The following is a 23689-nucleotide window of genomic DNA, read 5'->3' on the forward strand; positions in this document are numbered from 1 at the left end:
GGGTTACTGTTCGCATTTGTTGTCATTCTGGTTCTCAGTTCTTCTATTATAGTCTTTCTGTATATCTCCAGAAGCTTTTAGGTTGTCTCATTTATTCCTACTGTTTGAAAATATTATTATTATATGTGGATCATTGTTACTTTTATTTTTAACCTGGGCAGGTGCCCCAAATCTAGGAGCCTTTACCAAAGTCTGTGACTTGCAGTATTAAGCATGATATTGCTTTTTGGCTCTTAAATCTGAGTCATTTAATCATTTTACCTTCAGAAGTCAGTTTCTGATGTGGAAATGTCCATTGTAATTCATTTTCTTCCTCTAAAACTGTCTTGACTATTCTTGCCCCTTTGTTTTTCCATATAATTGTTACAATGGTTTATATTCATACCCGTACCCAGGTATAGATATTCTTTAACAAATACAAGCTTGAAAACCTACACTGAATTTAGAGATTGATTTGGGGAATTTATAATATGGAATGTTCCCTTTCATAAATGTATTCATTATAATTATTTTAGAGTTCTTTGTATTTCTGTTAGTAAAATTTTATAAAATTTACTATTATTAATCTATTGCTTAATAATAGTAAATAATAACATGTTATATTTATTCCTAGATACCTTGTGAATTTTTTTTGGTTATGATAAATTGCAGTTTGGATTTGCAGTGTAATAGCATATAGCTCTTTTTAGGCCTAGTTTTCTGTGTTCATTCTGACTCTATTATCTTGCTAAATTTTTATCAGTTCAAAGTAATTTGTACATGCTTTTAAATTTTTTATACAGACTGTCATATAATCCACAAATAAAGATCATCTCTGGATTTTTCCCCCTTTTATCATCCATGTGGTATCTGGGCTTGGTGGTGCATGCCTATCATCCCATCACCTGTGGGGGCTGAGGCAACAGGATGACAAGTTTAAAGCCAGCCTCATTAACTTAGTGAGACCCTCAAAATAACAAATAAAAAGGGCTGGGGATGTGTCTCAAGGGTTAGGTGCCCTTGGTTTCAATCCCTGGTTCCAAAACAAAAACAAAGAGGTGTGTAGTGATAATGAACATCTTGTGACTTTATGGTGGTGTTTTTGTAGTTTCAAATATACTTTATCAGATTAGGGAATTTCTTTTTATTTCTGATTACCAGGAGTTTACCATTATGGTTGTAATCAAATAGTTTTTGTATTCATTGAGATAATGTTATGGTGTTTTCCCTTTATTATTTCAATTTGATGAGTGACATAGATTTTTCAGTGTTAAGCCACCATTCTTTGGATAAACCTAACTTTATCACAATTTCATATTGATATATTTTAAAAGATTGCTAGATTGATTCTGCTAATGCTAATATTTTATATAGGATTGTTACCTGACATTCAATAATGAGATTGATCGTATCTGATATTGGAGTAGCTTTATAAAATGAGTAGGTAAACCCTATTCTCTCCTCTTACTCATTTTAGCTCTAGGACAGTTAATATAATTCAGTGATTGTCTGTTTCTTTTGTAATTCATAAAATTCATTATAAATTACCTTAGCCTTGGTGAGGTTTTGGTTTTCTTTTGTTATTTTGTTTGTTTTACAGGCAAGTTTCTTTTTCTTTTCTTTTCTTTTTTTATTTTTTACTATTGATTAAAACTTTTTAATGGTTATAGGTCTGTTTGGTTTTCTGTTTCTTCCTGAGTCAGTTTTGGTAAGTTACATTTTTCTGAAAATTGTCCATTTTCTCTGAGTTTTCAGTTTTATTGGAGTAAATTTGTTCAAATTACCCTCTACCTAGTTATAAAATCTCTTTTGTGTGTGTAGTTTTGCCCCTTATTCATTCCTACTGTTGTTTGTTTGTATTTCTCTTTTTTTTTTTTTGTAAATATTTATAAAGAACATTTACTGGGTTGGGGTTGTGGCTCAGCAGTAGAGCGCTCGCCTAGCACGGGCGAGGCCCTGGGTTTGATCCTCAGCACCATATTAAAAAATAAATAAATAAACAAAATAAAGGTATTGTGTACAACTAAAAAATAAATATTTTTTTAAAAAAGAACATTTACTATTGCTTAATTCTAAGTCTTTTCCAACTTCATTGAGAATTCTTATGTGGATCATAATTATTTATAGGTATACCTTTTCATATCTATAGTGTTATATTAATTAATTAATTGGCTTATTTCTAGTTTTATTTTGTTGGAAAATGGGCTTGAAGATACATTTTTTCGGCATTAGTTGAAATTTGTTTTATAATTTTATAGTAGGCCAATTTTTTATGTGTTCCATGCTTATTCAAAAAGAATACATTTTTAGTAACTTTTATTTCTTTTTCTATTTTGGAAGTTATACCTTTTATGTTCAATATTTTAATAGTTATCTTTAATTTTTAAAAATATTTAAACTTAAGTTAATCAATTTTTGCAACATAACTTCCAGTCAAAACAAGAAACTTGGGCTGGGGCTCAGTCACAGAGCACTTGCCTGGCATATGTGAGGCACTTGGTTGGATCCTTAGCGCCACATAAAATAAAATAAAGGCATGCTGTACATATACAACTACTCTTCTGGAACTATACCCAAAGGACCTAAAAACAGCATACTACAGGACACAGCCTCATCAGTGTTTATAGCAGCACAATTCGCAATAGCTAAACTGTGGAGCCAACCTAGATGTCCTTCAATGGATGAATGGATTTTTTAAAAAAACGTGGCATTTATACACAATGGAGTATTACTCAGCACTAAAAAATAATAAGATCATGGCATTTGCAGGGAAATGGATGGCATTAGAGCAGATTATGCTAAGTGAAGTTAGCCAATCCTGAAAAACCAAATGCCGAATGTCTTCTCTGATACAAGGGGGGGTGACTCAAAATGGGGTAGGGAGGAAGAGCATGGGAAGAAGATTACCTCTGGTAGGGAAGAGGGTTGAGAGAGAAAGGAAGGGAGAAGGGGAATTGCATGGATGGTGGAAGGAGACCCTCATCGTTGTACAAAATACATGTATGAAGATGTGAATTTGGTGTCAACATATCTTGTATATGGAGATATGATAAATTGTGGTATAAAGGTGAAAAAAAGAATTGTAATGCAAAAAAGAACATGTATGACTGCATAAATTGGCGTGAACATACTTTATATACAGAGATATGAAAAATTGTGCCCTATATATGTAATAGAATTGTAATGCTTTCTACTGCTGTCGGGTAGTTAAAAAAATTTTTTAAAAAGAAAATTATAAAAAAAAGAAAAATAAATAAAAAATAAAACAGGAAAAAAACTAAAAAAAAAAAAAAGAAACTTAGTTTACATCATATATAACAATTAACTCAAGCTGGGTGTGGTGGTGCACATCCAGCACCTAGGGAGGCCAAACAGAAGGATTGCAAATTCAACTTGGTGAGGCTATAAGCAACCTAGTGAGACCCTGTCTCAAAAAATACAAAGGGCTAGGGATGTGGCTAAACTCCCTTAGGTTCATTCACTGGTACTACAAACAAATAAACAAAAACCTCAAAATGAATTAAATGCTTAAATATAAAAACTAAGACTATAAAACTCTTAGAAGAAAGCATAGGTGAAAGCTTTATGACATTGGATTTGATAGTTATTTCTCAGCATAATACAAAAATCATAGGCAACAAAAGGAAAATAAGTTGTACTATATCCTCAAAATATTTTGTGCATCATTCTTCAGAGTTAAAAGGCAACATGTTGAATGGGTGAAAATATTTGCAAATCATATATAATAACATGTTAATTTAAAAAATGAATAAAAGGACCAATCAAACTCAACAAAAATAACCCCATTGAAAAAAAACCACAAGGGGGGCTGGGATGTGGCTCAAGTGGTAGCGCGCTTGCCTGGCATGCGTGCGGCCCGGGTTCGATCCTCAGCATCACATACAAACAAAGATGTTGTGTCCGCCGAAAACTAAAAAAAATAAATATTAAAAAATTCAAAAAAAAAAAAAGAAAGAAAGTAAAAAACCACAAGGGACTTCAACAGACAATTTTCCAAAGAAGATACACAGATGGCCAATAAACATTCACTAAAACTAATCCTTATAGAAAGGCAAATCAAAGTCATATTGGGCACCTCATATCTAGGATGGCTGGTAATGAAACAGAAAATAAGAAGTGTTGTCAAGGATGTGTATAAATAGGAACTTTGTGGGCACTAGTGATAGAAACGTACCATAGTATAGCTGCTATGGAAAAAATATGGATAGTTCTTCAAGAAATTAAAAATAAAATTATCAAGTAATCCAGCAATTTCTATTATGCATAAATACCCCAAAGAAATAAAAACAGAGGCTTGAACAGATGTTTTTATGCCCATGTTCATAGCAGCATTATTTACAATAGCCAAAAATTCAAAGCTACTCAAATGTCTGTTAACAGAATGAGTATGTAGACACAATGACTTATCAGCCTTGAAAAGAAAGGGCATTCTTATACATGTGATAACATGGGTGAACCTTAAGGACATACAAGTAAAATAATTTAGTTACAAAAGAACAAATAATATCTAATCCCATTTATATGAGGTACCTAGAGGAGCCAAATTAAAAAATACTCAAAAGTTCAATGATGATTGCCAGGTACTACGGGGAGGGAAATGGGGGAATTATTACTTTAAGACAACTAAAGAAACAGACCCTTTTAAAAACTTAGACCCTTTTAATCCTAATCATTTCCTCAGTAGAATGTTACTGTTTTCTAGTATTTTAGGGTTTCTTTCTTTCTTTCTTTCTTTCTTTCTTTCTTTCTTTCTTTCTTTCTTTCTTTCTTTTGTGGGGGTGGGGAATGAGGGTAGGGAGGTAAAGTGGGTGAATTTTAAAAGAATTTTATTGTATTAAGTTTAAATCGACTAATTATAGTTGTAAGTATTTATAAGACACCTTAGTTTTTGACCTTAATAGTAGTTGACATTTTCTTCCTTGTCTTGTTATTCTTCCTCCTCCTCCTCCATTATGTTATGTAATAAATAATCATGTAAGTACATGTTTAAATTTACTAATATCCTTATTTTTTATTGCTTCTAGTATCACATTCTTCAATCTGAGTTTGTGTTTTTTGAAGTATACCCTTTAGTACTTTTCTGAAAGGATCTATAAGTTACAGCTCACTCAGTCTTTTTATGAAAATGTCTTTAACACATTACTGTATCTTAATTTAGATAGATGGGTATTATGGTTTGGATCTAAAAATGATCCCAAAGAACTCATATGTCAGGCAGTGTTGAGAATTTAAAAGACTGGATTATGAGAGTTGTAAACTCATCAGTAGATTACTCTATTTGTTGGATTAATAATTTGAATGGCCTCCTGGGTGATAGCTGCATTGGGAACATAGTCTTGGACTATATCTCTTACTTGCCCTTTCTCCTCTTTGTGCTTCTTGGCTGTTATGAGCTGACAACTGTCCTCTATCACATCCTGCTGCCACAGTGTTTTGCCTTGCCTCAGGTCTAGAGCAATGAAGTTAGCCAACCATGGACCAAACCTCTGAAACCATGAGCCTGAATAAACTTTTCTTACTTGTTGTTGTAAAGTATTTTGGTCACAGCAATACAAAGGTGACTAATACAAAGGTGAATAATACCTGAATAAACTTTTCTTACTTCTTGTTGTTAAGTATTTTGGTCACAGCAATACAAAGGTGACTATTACAGTAGGAAATATTGTATTGATAATTATTTTATCTCATTACTTGTAAGTTATAATTCCATTTGTTCTCACTGCTATTTGGTAGTATTAATATTTTATCTGTCAATCTAATTGTCATTCTTTGGTAGATAATCTTTTTATATTTTTGCAGTACTGGTGATTGAACCTTAGGACCTTCAGCATTCCAGGCAAGTACTCTATCACTAGGCTGCACCCGCAACCTCTTAGATAATCTTTTTGTGGGCTGGGTATACAGCTCAGTTGATAGAGTGCTTGCCTCACCTGTTTCAATACACAGCAACACACACACACACACACACACACACACAAACACACCCCACAAAAAATTTTTTTTGGGTGGGGGGGTTTTCAATGTTTTTTAAATCTATTTGCCTTCGGTGTTCCATAATGTAACTATAGTGGGTATAGAAGTGGAGCTGGTTTTATGTTTTCAGGACTAAATAGCCTCCTGATTCCAAGGATTCAAGCCTTATATTATTCTTGAAAAATATTAAAGCTGTAACTCTTTGAATATTGTTTTTCATCATTTTGTCCTTTCTTTTATTCTCTCATGTTATACGGTATTGAACCTACTCATTCCAGTGTTGGTACTCTTCTATATCTTTCATCTTTGTATCTTTTCATACTGGATGGTGATGAACTTCTTAAGCTCTTTTTCAGGTGTAACCTTCTTTTCAATGTATGTAATCTATTTGTTCACTGTATTTTCAAAATTTCAATAAATTCATTTCTGAGACTTGTTTGTATATATCTTTCTTTAAAAAATTTTTTGTGTGTGTTTAGTACTTTTAAACATACTTATTTGAAGCAGAAGATCTCATATTTGTTAGGAATTAATTTTCCCCCTTTATAATTTTTTTCATTAATAAATACTTTGTTACAATACATTGTTTGTTGGAATTTTTGACTGCTAGTTATAATGGACAGTTTCCTTATTTGGTTTATATTATTGGATTGTGAGCTCATTCTTAGAGAGATTTTTTTTTGTGTGTGTGTGTGCGAATTGTATCTGGCCAAATTTAAGCATTTGTCCTCCAAAGTAATTTTGAATTTGCTTTGCTTCATAGAGGCAAACAAATTGACTATAGGGCCAAGATTTATGCCAGTTTTTGGCTTGAGAACATACGGACTTCAGAAGCAGTGTGAGTTAGAATCCCAAATATTACGATCTTGTGATCTAAAATTAGGAATTTTTATTCTGCAGGAGAAATATATTTCACAAATCAGCCACAATAACAAGTCTTCTTGTCATTCTTGACTGTGTGGCGATTTTTATAATTTTCCATTTCACTAAATAATGTACCTCTTAAGGCAAAGGGCATATAATATAAGATAGCCTCCCTTCAAAGTCCCTACTTTACATAATCTCATAGGTCTTTTCATTTTGTTCCTCATGTATTTTAAAATCTAAGTACCTAGAAAATGAAAACCAGGAACACTCCAACCCCATCCCAGCTCTAATGCTTATCACTTTCCTGGTCAACCATTTATTGCTTATTGACCCCTCAGAATTTCTTTTTTTAAGAGTTGGTTTTTTTTATATTTATAAGAATCGCTGTTGAATTTTTAAGAGGTCATAATGAAGAATTTTTAAGTTATGTCAACTCAGTGTTGTCAAATTAAAACCTATCCTAATTATTGAGATTAGTAATTTAGTGTGTAAAATCAAGAATAATAAGCCTTGTTTACCTTGAGAATGTTCAGTTTTTGCTATGCTTTTAAAAAATATAAAGTGCCATTTCAAGGTACCTTAGATTGTATGTACCGAGGATCTTTTTTAGTTAACCTAGTTTTCTAATTTAACACCTAATCTGCTATAGTGAATTATATCCACAATTTTGGTGGGGCAGTGTGTGTGTGTGTGTGTGTGTGTGTAAACTGTGGTTTTGAAGTATATACTTTTTCTCCTTTATAATTTTTTTCATTAGTAAATACTTTGTTACATTATCATTGGCATTTATTTTTCATAGGTTACCATAAGTTTAAACATAATCTTCAATATTGGCCTAAATTTTGTTCATTGTCCCTTCCCCCCCCTAATCGTAAAATTTTCACAGTTCCATTTATACATATACAAACACACTAATTATACAGATGTTAATAAGTCAATATTTTAAACCTAATATTCAGTTTATTATTAACAACTGTGGTGATTCCAGTCATATTGTTACCCTAAATCTAGTCAACTAAGTAACATCTACAATAGAGATTCTATAGTATTACGTAATCTGAAAAACCACTAACATGGAGATTATACAAAATCTTACCTATATATGTTTCCTATATAATGGGAGACTAAATTCAGATAATGACAAAGATGTAGTAGTTGTGAGGTAACATTGTCTGTTGTGAATCTCAAGTGTAATTTTATAATATATAATTATTTTGTTCCTAATATCTTATAGTAGATTAATAAAAATGCAAATTTCTTCAGGTCCAGTCCTCAGTGGCAGTTGGGACCCCAGATTACATTTCTCCTGAAATCCTTCAAGCAATGGAAGATGGAAAAGGCAGATATGGACCTGAGTGTGACTGGTGGTCTTTGGGGGTCTGTATGTATGAAATGCTATATGGAGAAACACCATTCTATGCAGAATCTCTGGTGGAGACATATGGGAAAATTATGAATCACAAAGTTAGTATATATTTTAGTTTTTTAAACCAGATTGTTATGATAAATAATATAGTTTAATTAAATGTAAATAGAAAATATTTTTCTAAAAACAATGAACTACATTTGTTAGTAGGTAAATGACAATCCATAAATTATACATAAAGTCATTAGTTATAGCTTTCTACTATATTTTATTTGGAGATGCTCATGAGTAGAAAATTGAATGGTCTTTTCAACTGAATAACAAAGGTCATAATGGACAATTTTAGTCATTGCTCATGACACTGTGCATGGATTTATGACTAGAATGTATGTAAAAAAAAATCTCAACCATGGTATTGACAAATGAAATGCAAGTATAAATAAAACTTAGATGCCTTTTTTTTCTTGTCAAATTTTCAAATTAAAAGAAAAACTGTACTCTACTAATAATTTATTGTGATGAGCATTATGAAGTATTTTTGATAGGAATATAAATTGATGTAATCTTTCTGTCTGGACAGGCATGCACCTAAATGCCTTAACAAAAGATTAGAACTTTTCGTTTTTCTTCTTTTTTTAAAGAGAGAGTGAGAGAGGAGAGAGAGAGAGAGAGAGAGAGAGAGAGAGAGAGAGAGAGAGAGAGAGAATTTTTTAATATTTATTTTTTAGTTATTGGCAGACACAACATCTTTGCTTGTACGTGGTGCTGAGAATCGAACCCGGGCCGCACGCATGCCAGGCGAGCACGCTACCACTTGAGCCACATCCCCAGCCCTGGTTAGAACTTTTCATTGAGCAACTTTAGTTTTAGGAATCCACCCAATTGAAATATTTAGAAGGACAAAGATGTGTATACAAGATAATCTATTTTGATATTATTCAGGATCATGAAACATTAGAAACAATCCAAATGTATGACAGGAAGAAATTTACATAAACTTTAATCTACTTAGTACAAAGTGAAATAAGAAAGATTGTACATAATAAGAGGAAAGGTTTAGTTTGAAGAGTTTCAGAAGATTGTGAGCACTTGCAAAAATCCTTCATATGAATAGGAATATCCCCCAGAAGGAATGAGAATTGGTGATGCAATTATGATTACTTACTTTACAAGTGTATAAATCAGTTTTATAGAAGTTTTTGTTCTTCCACCTACCTTCAAAGATAGTGCTGTAAATAGCTACAAAGAAAGATTAGTTAGTTGTAAGAAAAATCAGGAACAGCATTTAAGAAATCATTGTAGGGCTGGGGTTGTGGCTCAGAGGTAAAGTGCTCGCCTAGCATACGTGAGGCACTGGGTTCAATCCAGCACCACATAAAGTAAAATAAAGACATTGTGTCCACCTATAACTAAAAAATAAATATTAAAAGAAATTATTGTAGTGTAACATGGTATTTAATAGCACAGTTCTGGAGTGAGATAACTCCAGTTCAAGATCCATTTCTGTTATTCTACTAGTTGAGAAAATTACTTGGTTTCCTCTTCCATAGTAGTAGTATATACCTAAGATGATAGTGTTAAAGACTAAATGAGTTAAAAGGGTAAGTCACTTTTAATAGCATCAGATACGTATTACATTCTTTAAAAATGTTTAATATTAATAAGTTAATAATTAGTTTGTATTGTATAGGAACATTATCAACCATCTACATCTTATTGAGATATTGAGTTGAATTCTCCCACTCTTAATCAGTCCTTTTCATTCTAATAACAGTGTAAGATTTTATAGTATTTACTCTTTCTGTAGCACAAATGTGACTAAGTCACATAAAAAATTAAAAGTTCTTTTAGGGAAATGATCTTTTCTTTATTCATCCCTATATCTCGTTTAGTATTAGTACTATTTCCCAGCATACACTTACCAGGCATTTTAAAAATGAGACGTATTTTTAAGAAAAATATACAAATAAATTATACTACTTAATAAGCTTAATATTGATCTATACTCATTTTGTTTCTGTCATTCTTTGTATAGGAGAGATTTCAGTTTCCAGCCCAAGTGACTGATGTATCTGAAAATGCTAAGGATCTTATTCGAAGACTTATTTGTAGCAGAGAGCATCGACTTGGTCAAAATGGAATAGAAGACTTTAAGAAACATCCATTTTTTAGTGGAATTGATTGGGATAATATTAGAAACTGTGAAGCACCTTATATTCCAGAAGTTAGTAGCCCAACAGATACATCAAATTTTGATGTAGATGATGACTGTTTAAAAAATTCTGTAAGTATGACATTATGAAGAAATTCTGTTCCTGTTTCTTTTAAATATGCTTATAAAGTAATTTTTTGTTTTACCAATGTTGTACTAGGACCACCTTATCAATTATTAATCAAACAGTAGTCAAGACTTCCAGTATGTAATAGGGAAATGAAAAGTTAACTGGGGGCAATGTAGTTATTCACAATTGAGTAAAATTCAAAGACTTAACTTCTTTGATAAGTTATTGCAGTAGATTTCCTAAGAAGAAGACAAATTGCATGCTTTCTTGATTGTAAAGTGGAGGAGTTGGGAAATCTCTCCCTAAAAACCAGTCCTGAAACTAGTCAAAACTGTCAAAAATCATTTAATGGCTTAATATGTTAACTAAAGGGAAATAAATTGAGAATTTATTCATGAAACACTCCTTAGCTTTGGTTAAAAAAACATATAGCACATCCTCCATCCTCATTATCTGCTTGGTTGTGACACTTGTACTAGTAGAATGGTTCTGGATGTAAAAGACAGCATTTGCTGCCAGAAGGGGAAGACTCAATTTGGAGAGCTAAATAACCACACCAATCATGTTGCTGCAAAAAATAGCAAACTTGGTAGGAAATGAATGGGGGAAGTCCAGAGCCTTACTAGCCTGAGGCTATAACTCTGCTTGAGGAAAATGGCAGGCAAGTGAACTAGAAAAATATTCTACCATTCTTACAAGGATAGCATGGTGTGTTGATCTCTGTTGTGAATCATCAGGTTATAGTAAAATTTAGGAAAACAAGCATGTAAAATTTGTAGATTTTTTTGCCTTTTTACTTTTCATTTGAGTTTTGTTTTACTGAATTTTACTTCTTGTGGTTTTTATTCTGTACTAAAATTTTTTATATTTATTTTACATGATTTTTTATCACTCAAGGCAGGTAAGAACTTCTCTTACACTTTCAAAACTTCACAAGAAAAAACTAGATAGACTTTCCTTGCATCCTTTACAAAATTTTTGTTCTACTGGGAATTGAACCCAGGTTTTTAAAATAATGTACCACTGAGTGTAGAGCTATATTCCCAGCTCTTGATCTTTTCTTTGATTTGCAGGGAGAAAGGTATAGAAGGGATTGAATTCAGGGGCACTCAACCACTGAGCCATATACCCCTAGCCCTATTTTGTATTTTATTTAGAGGTAGGGTCTCACTGAATTGCTTAGCTCCTCCTTGTTGCTGAGGCTAGCTTTGAACTTGTGATCCTCCTCTTTCAGCCTCCCAAACCGCTGGGATTACAGGAGTGTGCCACTATGCCTGATTTTTGAGAAATAGTCTTGCAGAGTTGCTCAGTATGGCCTTGAACTTGTGATCCTCTTGCCTCAGCCTCCTGAGTAATTACAGTAATTACAGGCATGTGCCACCTTGCCCAGCTCCTCACCAATATTTTATTATTAGAATTACATATTATATTCACTGTTAACAGAAATTATGAGTCATTCCAAATTAAATTTATGGTACAGTTAATTCTAATTATTCATGGTAGTATATTTTATAAAGTTATTGTGAACACTATATTAGCTAACATTGATTCATCACTCTTTGAAAGACATGTTTAGTTTTTTGTGGTCATAACATTTTCATGAACTTAGCAATACCTAATTGTGTTTTATGTGTGATGCTATTTAAAGACTCCTCATATATTGTTAATTCATTGGCATTGAACTTATGTTTAACACACTGTAATTCATGGCCTGAATGAAGCTTATTTAAGATGTTATTAAGTCTGTTAAGGTACATTATAGCTTTCTCACTAGATAGAGCTGAGTGCAGTGGCACTTGACTGTAACCCTAGCAATTTGGGAGGCTGAAGTGGGAGGACTGCAAATTTGAGGCCAGTCTGAGTAAGTTAGTGAGACCCTCATCAATTTAGCCTTGACTTGTCTCAAAAAATAAGTAAGCCAGGCACCATGTCACACACCTATAATCCCAGTGCTTGGGAGGCCGAAGCAGGAGTGTCATGAGTTCAAATCACTGAGACCCTGTCTCTAAATAAAATATAAAATAGGGCTAGGGATGTGGCTCAGTGGTTGAGTGCCCCAGTTAAATCCCCAGTACCCACCCCCCTACACACCAAACAAACAAACAAAACAAAAGGGCTGGGGATGTAGTTCAGTGGTAAAGTGTCCCTGGCTGAACCCCAGTACCAAAAAAAGAAATACTAGACAGAACATCAGTGCTGTACTTGGGAGTCATTTAAACAGTGGAATCTCTCACAAAAGGTACAAAAATGTAAGAAACATAAATGTTTATATATGTAGTGGATGTTTGTTTACAGTGTGAAAGCTTGAATGACTTTAGGTGTTTAAGCCATGGCTAGGAATCTGAGCATAGAGCAGCTTAAATTTTGCTCTGCTCTGTACATCTTGAATGGTTGCAAAAACACTGAGTATTGCTTTTGAGTTTACAAATTAATTGTATCATCTAGAAAAATTGCAAAGGCAGAATATATCAGCAAATGACTGTACTGTTACTATCAGATTTTCAGTCTTCATTTTCATTTATTATAATTTTATAGTACCAGTGTTCATGATGTAAATTTTTTATCACTTAATATCTGTGCCAAAATTACCAGTGTTTCTAAATGGAATAGTCACATATTTCCATTGACAGTTAATATTTATAGCCCAACATACAGGTCATGACTATCTATTTTTTACCAGATTTTTTTCCCCTTCCTTTAGGAAACAATGCCTCCACCAACACATACTGCATTTTCTGGTCATCATCTGCCATTTGTTGGTTTTACTTATACTAGTAGTTGGTAAGTTTCAAAAGTTAATATAGTTTGGACAATTTACATGGATTTTTAAAAAATATGTAATGTATGAGAGAGCCTTGTTAATTTTTAAAAAAAATATAATTAATCTACAGTAGGGAAAAAGCTAGATATAGAAAATGAATAGTATACACATGAAGATTAACTCATTTTAGAGAGGAAATAGTAGGACCACTGGAGAGCTCATAATCTGTTATCAGGAATTGAAAAAGTCCTACCATGGGGTATTGAATAATATTCTTTAGATGTCAAGCACCAGAATTTTCAGCTTATTGATGTTACCATCCTTTAACCCATTCCTCACTGCCTTTATACCTTCTTGTTCCTTCTCACCCAATTTAGATTCCACTGAGAATGAGTATAATCACTCCTTACATGCCACTTCAGTACCCTTGGCCATCTCTCATTCTTTTATGCTTGCTTTGCTAAGTCAACATCATTTATTGAAAGTAAATTCTGTCTCTGCCTGTGTAGTTCAGAGTGACGAGAGAAATTCAAGTTCACCAAATTCAAATGCCCTATGTTGTTGTTTGGCATATATTCAAGTTCACCAAATTCAAATGCCCTATGTTGTTGTTTGGCATATATACTATTTTACCCTAGTGTGCTCACTCTTCCACTCACCTGGATAAAAATTTCATATTTCACATTTGCCTTCAAAACCTCAATCATCCTCACTCTCAGGTGATTTTCTTGCTTTCTGTTTCACTGAGATGATTGAAACAGGAGACAACTTCTGCAAACTTTTACTAGATTTTCTACCTGCATACCTCTATATTCATATGTGCTTTTCTTTTCATAGATAGGCCATGTAAGCTTGCAAGTAAGGTCAACCCATTCTATCTCTACTGTCTAGCACAGTGCACTGCTCAGTTTTATACCATAATTTTTCCCTATGTGTCATCTCTATCAGCAGATAATTTCCCTTGGTTTATAAAAACACTGTTCGTCTTCCTTCTTAAAGTAAAATAAAAAGTATCTCTGGATCCCATTTGTTACCAACCTTTTCTCTGTTCTACATATAGCAAAATTACTTCTGACTGTTGACTATTTGTGTTTTTCATTCTGTTCTTTCTTGAATCCAAGATGGAGATTTATTCCCTGTCACTTCATGCATACTGCTTTTTATCACGTTTTCATTGACTTCTGTGATGCTAAATCCAGTGATCACTTCTCATTCCTAGTGTTACTGATTCTGCCTTGTCTCGTCTTCTTTCTGTGGCTACAGATCACTAACCTTCTCTTCACGTCTAGAGCACTTTGCTGATTTTCTTTTTTACTTTTCTGGGTACTCCTTAGTCTCCATACCTGATTCCTCCTAATCATCCTGATTTCTGAATATCAGAGTGTTCTAGGGCTCAGTCTTTGGATTTCTTTTCCCCGACTTCTTCTTTATTGTTTTCCCAGATATTTGGGCTATGCATCTGTAGCTGAGACCTCTTTTCTCTCTTCTACCTCAAATTTATCTTAATCCTACATAATATGTTCATAATCTCCTTTGTTATATTTCTCTGAACCTGTCCCAGTATCCTGTTGTAAGTTAAGTCAGAACATGTCACTCCCCTGTTCAGGACCAGTCCCCTTCACTGCTCAACTTCAGTGACTTTGTATCTTTACTCCAAACCAAAGTTCTTACTAGGCCCTATATAACTGGCTCTCTTTTATTTTTCCTGATTTTATTTCCTTCTGTTCTTCTTATTCTACCATTCTATCCACACAGAACTCTTTTCTGACCCAGGAGCCTTGCATTCTTATTCCAGTTGCCTGAATGCTCTTCCTTTTAATATACCTTTTGCTGGCCTCCTACACTTACTTAGCTTTTCTCATAGTTGTTGTCACAAGAGTAGCTTTTCTGATCCCTTCATCTAAACCTGTTTCTCTTCTGCCTCAAGACTTCATTTCTCATTTCCCTGCTTCATGTTTTCTTTTTAGCATTTAACACTTTAATGTATGGAATATTTTATTTATTTATCTTCTTTCTGTTCCTGTAACAAAATTTTAGCTCTACATTGACAAGGATTTCTATTTATTTTCTTTACTGATGAATGTCTATCACCTCTATTATTTTTAATTAACTTCTATTAAATTAAGGAAAGCACCTTTTGAATTTCAAATTCTGGTAAAGAGCACTATGGTAATTAGTTTTGGCTGCTATTATACTTAACTGTGGTCAAACCACTAATCCTTCACCAAATTAAATTTTATAAAAATTTGTACTTTTTAAAATTTAGAACCATTTGGTGGATTTAAGTTTTCATTCAAAAAATACTTTTAACAGTGTCTTATGGTAATTTTATAAAAAGTATTTTTTACTGTCATTCTACTGTAGATATTCAAATCCATGTGTTAAATTTCAAGAGGTAATTTTTTTCAGACTTTTTATTGCAGTGTGAACCCACATATATATTTTTTCCCTTCAGTGTTCTTTCTGATCGGAGCTGTTTAAGAGTCACAGCTGGTCCCACCTCACTGGATCTCGATGTTAATGTCCAGAGGACTCTTGATAACAACTTAGCAACAGAAGCTTATGAGAGAAGAATTAAGCGTCTTGAACAGGAAAAACTTGAACTTAGTAGAAAGCTTCAAGGTATATATATTTAAGGATAATCTTTTCCCTGTTAAAATTGGATCCACAGTGTCAGGAGCTATTACAAGTGGTTGTTTTATCTTCAAAAGAAAATCTTTTAAGTGATAAAAATTCAAATTGTAGAAATTTATAAAGAACACAGTATAATATCATTTATGTAAAATCATACAGTTAACAGTAAACAACAACAAAATAGTATGTCTCCCATGGGTGTGGTATATAAGTGTGTAAAATATGTGAGAATAAATACCTCTGTGAAGAGAGGAATGAGGACTCTTCTTGCTTTTACAATACTTTAATGACTTTTCATATCATTTTTTCCTCAATCCTTAAAGAATTCTAGCTCTTGTCCTCCTGTCACTGTTTATATCATTATTCCTATTTCAATGATTGGTGATTTAAAAATATATATAGGTAAAACTTCTAAGATTCTTAGTTTCCTAATTCTTCACTTGTAATAATCTTGAATCTTCACCCTACTTTATTTGCTTTGTCTGATACTGGCAAGATATTTTCCACAATTACAGTAATTTTATTAATCTCATTTTTAAGCAACTCCTCCATTATCTCCTCCTTGTAATTTTCTAATGAATTCTCTCTGGTGCCTTACCTCCAACATTTATTCAGTTCCACTGTTATCTGTGTCATCCTACAATCATCATTTCACTATTTATCTTATACCTTCTTTTTTCATCTATGATCTGTGATAATCATACTCTTATATCTGCCTTCAAATCTGTTGTTCTTTCTGTTTGTCAAGCTGCTTTTTAAATGCAGCTTTGCAACTACATGTGTGGAGCTCAAGGTACCTTTCTTAAAATACAACATACTGACTGGTATCACTTCATATTCATGAACATTAGTCTCAAGTCAGCTCTTAATCCTGCCCAATAATCCTTTTGTGCCTTAGCCTGTTTCCCTGCCCTGTCTTGCAAAATCTGGTGATTATTTTTCAGTTCTTTTCTTTTTACCTATCAGCAGCATTTGACCCAATTAAGCACTTTCCTTTTTTGACTTCTGGGGCACTTTATCCAGTTGGTTTTGTTTTTCCTTAGAAGGTGTCCTCATTCTCCTTTGCTGATTGCTCCTTCAGTTTGACCTTTGAATGTTAGAGTATGCTAGACTATAACATGTTTTCAGTTTTCAGAAGAGAAAACCTTATTCCATGTCTCTCAATTCCTACATCTGATTTATCAGCATTTCAGGTCAGCTTTGCTGTTGTAATAGATTCAGAATCTTTTTTACTTTGTTTTTGCCATACTGGGTATCAAACCCAAAAATCTGATTATCACTCACTGTGGGGTAGGGTTCTTAATCATGCTTTAAACCACATCATATCTATCTATCTCTCTCTTATCTATCTCCCCCCCCCCCCCATCTTTCAATATCTTACTGCTCTCCCTTTTTTAAACACCCCTATACACTTTTCCACAGTTATTTTCAACATAACAGCTAAGTAATTCTATCAAAATGCAATTTAGATCATTTTATTTCCCTGAATTTTCCCCAGTCCTAATGGCTTTCCTTCTTATTCACAATAATAACCAAATTCATTTTAATGGCCTAAGAATATGTATGATCTGGCTTCTTATTTCCTTTCTGAAATCATTTCCCAGTACTCTTTCCCTTGTAAGTTCAAGCCATTCTGGCTCCTTGCTGTTTTTGTCCCCCCCACCATAAGCCAGGTAGATCCCTGACATTAGGACTTTTGCATTAGCTATTGCCCTAATGGCCTTGCTTTGATATAATGGCTTGCCTCTCTACTCAAAGTTCCTCTCTACATGATTGAGGTTGCCCATGATGTCTTTCCTGACCATCCTATTTATAATTCACTCTCAAAGTGCATTTTCTATCTTTTCAGATTTATTTTCTATAAAATGAAGGATGCAACATACAATTTAGTTTATATACTTTGTGAATAAAGAAATGTATGTATGAACAAATAATCAAGAACTTATAACTCCTAAGAGAGAACCAAAGTTGTTTACAATTATAAAATTTTACTATCATTGTTTTAGAGGTCCATTAGAGAAAAGATTACAGACACCACTAGCACCAACTGTTTTCCATTTTTCAATATATACTAAAATCTCTGCATGTGAATTACTTCCCCTTTGTGACTCAAGATTTTTTTGTTTCTTGATTATTTAATATGGTGATATACATATGATAATATACACATTTTGCTTTTATGTGTATGAACAATGAATGTTTATATACATGTGGACTCCTATAACCTTCACCCACGTTGGTATGTAGAATGTTTCCAGCATAGCAAAAAGTCCCCTTTCAGTCCCTGTCTCAGTTTGTGTCCTACCACCCTGAAGTAATCACTGTTCTAATTTCTTTCACCATTCATTAATTTTTACTTGTTCTTGAACTTTATATAAGTGAAATCGTGTAGTATGTGGTTCTCTTTTGTATCTGTCTTCTTCCATTTAACATGTTGTTTTTGAAATTCATTCATGTTTTCTACATTTCAATAGTTTATTCTTTATTTTAGTATTGTTTAGCATTCTGTATATGTAAATAGTAAAAATTTATTTATCCAATCTATTGGTAGTAGACATTTGGGTAATTTTCAAAAATTGACTATTATGAGTAAAGTTCTTGTGCATATTCTTATATATTTCTTTTGGTGGTCGTATATACATATTTCTCTTGGATATACACCTGTAGAACTTCTTGGTTTTGGGGAAGAGAGTTTTCAGCTATGGAAGATATTGTCAAAAAGTTTTCCAAAGTGGTTATATCAGTGCATGGTTTCACGAACATACGAATTTCACTTCCTTCAATCCCTACCTTCAGAACTGGTTTCTGTCAGCTTTTTCCACTCATATCTGTTCTGTATAATGGTGTCTTGTAATTTTAATTTTAATTTTCCTAATGAATGATGACATTGAGTATCTTCATATATTTACTGTTCATACATCACTAATAAGAATATCAAGGAAAAATGTTAAGCTTAGTGATCAATGTTTCTATCCAGCATAATTTTTCTTCAGCCTGAAAAACTTCCTATTGTATTTTTTTAATAATGTAAATGTGTTGTGACAAATTCTTTTTTAAGATTTTATTTGTTTAAAAGTGTTCTTAGTTTTGTCTTCATTTTTGAAATATATTTTTGCTATTTTAGATTTCTAGCTTGGTGGTTTTTTCTTTCAGAACTCTGTAGTTATTGTTCCATCGTTTTCTAACTTCATTATATTTCTTTAGAAGTTAGCTGTTAAGCTTCATCTCTTGAAGATAATTTATCATTTTGCTCCTTTGGCAGCTTGTTCTTAGTGTTAGTTTTAAACAGTTTGACTATAATGTGTCTAAGCATACCATTCTTTATATTAATATAAAATCCTGTTTGGAATTCACTGAGCTTCTGCAATCCTGATTGATGTCTTATATCAGTTTTAGAAAATTCTAAACCATAATCTCTAGATAATTTATTTTGCCCTATTCAGTCTTTCTTTCTGAGACTCCAAGAAGATAGGGCAGATATGTGAATAGCTGTAATAAATAGAAAATGGCTAGATCTATTTTCTAGATCCATTTAGCAGATCCAGGAGATTTAAGGAGGGACAGGAGCAAGGATGCCTTACTCTATCCATATGCTGAAGCAGTCGGTGTATAGAAGAAAATTAACTTGCCTTAATGTCCATTGGGTATTTTGCAAGCTCATTTTCTACTCCTAATTTAGATGCCTTAAAAATATTAAAAACAGTGGGTATTATTTTAAAATAAATACAGAAAGAATCAATTTGTAGTATATTTTGAACCCAAATAAAAAGAAATATGTAAGAAATAATTATTGGATATAAATTTTGAGAGATGCACAATATATCTTATACTTTAATTCAAGTTAACAAATACTTTGATAATCATATATCATTGACCAACAAAATCATTATATCATTATATATATATGTCTTTAACTGTATGTATTAAATACAAAACAGATAGTAATGATTTACACTAACCCACAGAGAGTTTGATAAGGGTGAGACTTACCTTTTGGGAACCTTTCCCTATGTAACAGAAACCTATTTTAGAACAAAGGTTGATTTCATTTCTGACATATTCCCAGACATCATTTTGATGATATCTGGGAATAAGCCTCAATAGAGTTAATGTTTCTTCAGTTCCTTGCATTTTCTGATTAGAACTGTAGGATAAATTAATAAATCTATTTCAACTAAATTGGGGAACCAAAGTCATTTGTAGATGGGCCTCAACTTTTATACAGGAAATTTGGAAGGCTAGCACTTCCATAGATGATATAATAGCATGTTTGAATCTTTTTTTGTACGCCAGATTCAGTTGTTCATGTATCATCTGACAGATGATCCTTTTGAATTATCACATGCTAATGCTCTTTTAGTACAGAGTGAATAAATAGTTGATTCACTGGCAGAGTACACCAAGAGTACACGAGTACTTAAAATGGAAAATCTCATGTATTAGAAGGTAGATTTATATATAAATATACATTATACATATATAAATAATTTAAAGATATGCAATGGAATTTTTATGACTTAATTTTTATGACATAATGCTCTTTTTGAATGGATAGATGTTCTGCTCTATAAAATTATGTAAAGATTTTTCTACAAAACTATTACTATTAGTTTTTAAAATTTAAAGTACTTTGATAATTTTCTTTTCTTTTTTTTTTTTTAAGAGTCAACACAGACCGTCCAAGCTCTACAGTATTCAACTGTTGATGGTCCACTAACAGCAAGCAAGGATTTAGAAATAAAAACCTTAAAAGAAGAAATTGAAAAACTAAGGAAACAAGTAGAAGGTAAATTTCTGTTGTTCATCATTGGTTCACTTTAGTAGATTTAAAAAACTGGTTTATTTATACACAGAAAATCCATTGAGTCCCTGCATTGTGTTGTAAGTTATATATCAGTGAGGAAAAAGCAAATAAAAATGGTTTTTGTTTTCAAGGAATTCATATTTTCGTGTGGGAATCAGAAATACAAGTAGTCATTATAACACAGGTAAAGAGGCTATGGGAAAAAGTTAATAGATGTACATGAAGTGTACATAGGAGGAGCACTTGTGTTTAAAGAGAACAAAGATGATTTTTTGAAAGACCTACTTTTATTTTTGGAAATCAAGTTGGAGTTTTGCAAATCATATATATGAACAGGGAAAAGGGAATTAGACTGAAGAAGTGGAGGTACTTTGTATAGAATGGAACTGCATATACATAGGCATGAAGATTTGTGAAAATTTATTTTCTTTGTAATATTTTATTTTTCAGTGTATTACTAAGATTAATTAAAATTAATTTGACATGTCTGTTTTATTCATTCATGGATTTTTCAACAAATGTTTCTTATTTTTGAGTTTAAAAGACAGAAATCCTTGCCTTGCCTGGATGGAGGTCAAACAGTGGGGGAAAAAAACCTCAATAAATATGGAAGTGAATGAATGATAACAGTATGTTAGAAGGTGACAAGTGCTTTAAAATAGAGTAGAATAAGGAGATGAGTCAGATGTTGCAGGTGAGGAATTTTATCATTTTAAGAAGGTAGGTCCTAGTATAGGCCTAATTGAGAAGATGACATGTTTGCACAAACTTAAAAGAAGGTAAAGGGCTTCGCCATATGTAATTTTGGAAATACATGTTCCAGGCAGAAGGACCAGCCAGTACAAAGCCCTAAAATCAGAATGTGCTTAATGTTGTAAACAGAGGACGGAATGGATAGGGAAGACTAAGTAATCAGAGAGAATGGAAAAAAATGAGATTAGAGAAGTAAACCCAGGAGTCTTAGTCATTACTATGAGGTCTTTGGTTTTCATTCGGAGTGAAATAACCTTTTGCAGGGTTTATAGAAACATCACATGGATGTTTCTATAAAGAGAAGAAAGAGGGCACTATCTTAGAATGGTTGGGCCTCTCCAGAAATGCAGGTTAAGGCAAAAATAAATGAAAAAAAAAGAACTGACACAGGTGTTTTCTATTTTTAAAAAAGATTTAAGGTGCCACATTAATATTTTGTTTTTATTAAATAAATATTTATATCTTAAATTTGAACATAACGTATGAATGCTATTTTTTTATAAAAGTAGTTTACTTCCTAAGAAATGTCTCTTTATCAAATTTCTTTAAATTTATATTTCTAAAAATAGGTTAGTAACAGTATAAGCAGAATCATTTACTTTGATTTGGTACCAATGATAAAATATTTACAGTGAAACTGAATGTCTTATTTTAGAGTTGTATGACACTATCAAAGCAGTGGAACACAGACCAGATAGGCTGGGCAGTGATTTATCTTCAAAGGAGTTTGGTTTGGTAAAACTCTATATACCTATCTTAGATCTACTTTTTTTTTTTTTTTTTATGGTAGAGGCTTTGAATAGCAATAACTTTTGAAAGTTTGTTTTACAATTAAAAATTATGGTGAAATAGATGGAATTGATCTAAAACATTTAAATAAATAGTATTTATATGCTTCACCAAAATAGTTGTGAGCTTCTTCGGTGACCTCATCAAATGGATAATTTTTTTAAAAAAACACATTTTGCTTCTATTTATAGTATGTTCTACCAGTTTCTAAAAGGGAACCTATGGTGACATCCAGCCCATTTTATATAAGAATAGCAATAAATAATTACATTTTTTGAACATCTAGTATTATATTTTCAGTTTTGGTGTCCACTTATTTATTACTAATTCATAGAAATACAATTGATTTTTATATGTTATTTTATATTCTGTGACATTGATGAACTTGTTAGTTCTAGGAGGACTTTTTAAAAAAAAAAGATTCCTGGGATTTTCTATGCTGACAACTACATTATCTGCAAATAGAAACAGTTTTTATTTCTCCCTTTTTGATCTGTATGCTTTTCACTTGTTTTCTGCCTTGTTTCAGTGTCTAGATCTTGTAACACTGTGTTGGTGAGAAAAACACCCTAGCTTTTCAGTCTTAGGGAGAAGGCATTTGGTCTTTCACTTTTCAGTGGAATATTTGCTGTAGATTTTTATAGATACTCTTTATTAAGCTGGCTTTCATAATTTTTTAAATCTCCTTTACCTAATATTAATATAGTCAATCCTGCTTTCTGTTCATTAATATTTGTACTGTATATCTTTTCCTCCACTTTTACTTTCAACCTCTCTACATAATTTTATTTGAAGTTAGTTTCTTCTAGGCAGCATATAGTTTGGCCATTCTTTTTAAAAATTTTATATAGTTTGTTAAATTGCACATTACCATCTTTTACCATTGATTTATATTGAAAGGGCCATTGTTTTAAGTAGTGTTGGCAGTTCATAATTTTATTTACTTATTCAATAAAATATTTTTAATCAATGCTCACAGGACTGTTCTTTACTTATTTTTTTTATCTCCCATAGACAGAATAGAATCAGTAAAAATATTGAGAGAAAAGATCATCCCCTTATTAAGTATTCTTACCTTGCCAAGCTCTCTTCCATTATGTGATAGTTTCAGTCATGTGCTGTGTTTCATTCCATCTCTTCAGTATCATTCATTCATAATCATAACCTTTTAAAAGTTCTGATAAAATATGTATTACATAAAAATTACCATTCTAACCATTTTTAAATGCTTAGTTCAGTGGTATTAAGCACATTTGCGTTGTTGTATAACCATCACCACCATCTGTCTCTAGAACATTTTTATTATCCCAAAGTGGAATTCTGTATGCATTAAACAATAACTTTCCATTCTCTTCTCCTCCTAACCCCTGGCAATCACTATTCTGTTTCTGTCTCAATGAATTCGACAATTTTAGAAACCTCATGTAAGTGGAACCATAAAATATTTATATTTTGTGTCT

General features: G+C 32.4%; 1 protein-coding gene across 9 annotated transcripts in view; it reads left to right on the forward strand.

Moving 5' to 3' along the window:
- Cdc42bpa (CDC42 binding protein kinase alpha) overlaps positions 1 to 23689 on the forward strand; it is a 323243-nt gene that overhangs the window by 156016 nt on the left and 143538 nt on the right. For all 9 annotated transcript variants that reach the window (XM_076831696.1, XM_076831690.1, XM_076831691.1 and 6 more), the window contains 5 exons: positions 8104 to 8304; positions 10242 to 10490; positions 13190 to 13269; positions 15705 to 15871; positions 20547 to 20669. In XM_076831696.1, coding sequence (XP_076687811.1) covers positions 8104 to 8304; positions 10242 to 10490; positions 13190 to 13269; positions 15705 to 15871; positions 20547 to 20669 — 820 coding nt within the window. The remainder of the gene's footprint in view (positions 1 to 8103; positions 8305 to 10241; positions 10491 to 13189; positions 13270 to 15704; positions 15872 to 20546; positions 20670 to 23689) is intronic.

Source organism: Callospermophilus lateralis, chromosome 13 (assembly GCF_048772815.1).
Source record: "Callospermophilus lateralis isolate mCalLat2 chromosome 13, mCalLat2.hap1, whole genome shotgun sequence".
Lineage (NCBI taxonomy): Eukaryota > Metazoa > Chordata > Mammalia > Rodentia > Sciuridae > Callospermophilus > Callospermophilus lateralis.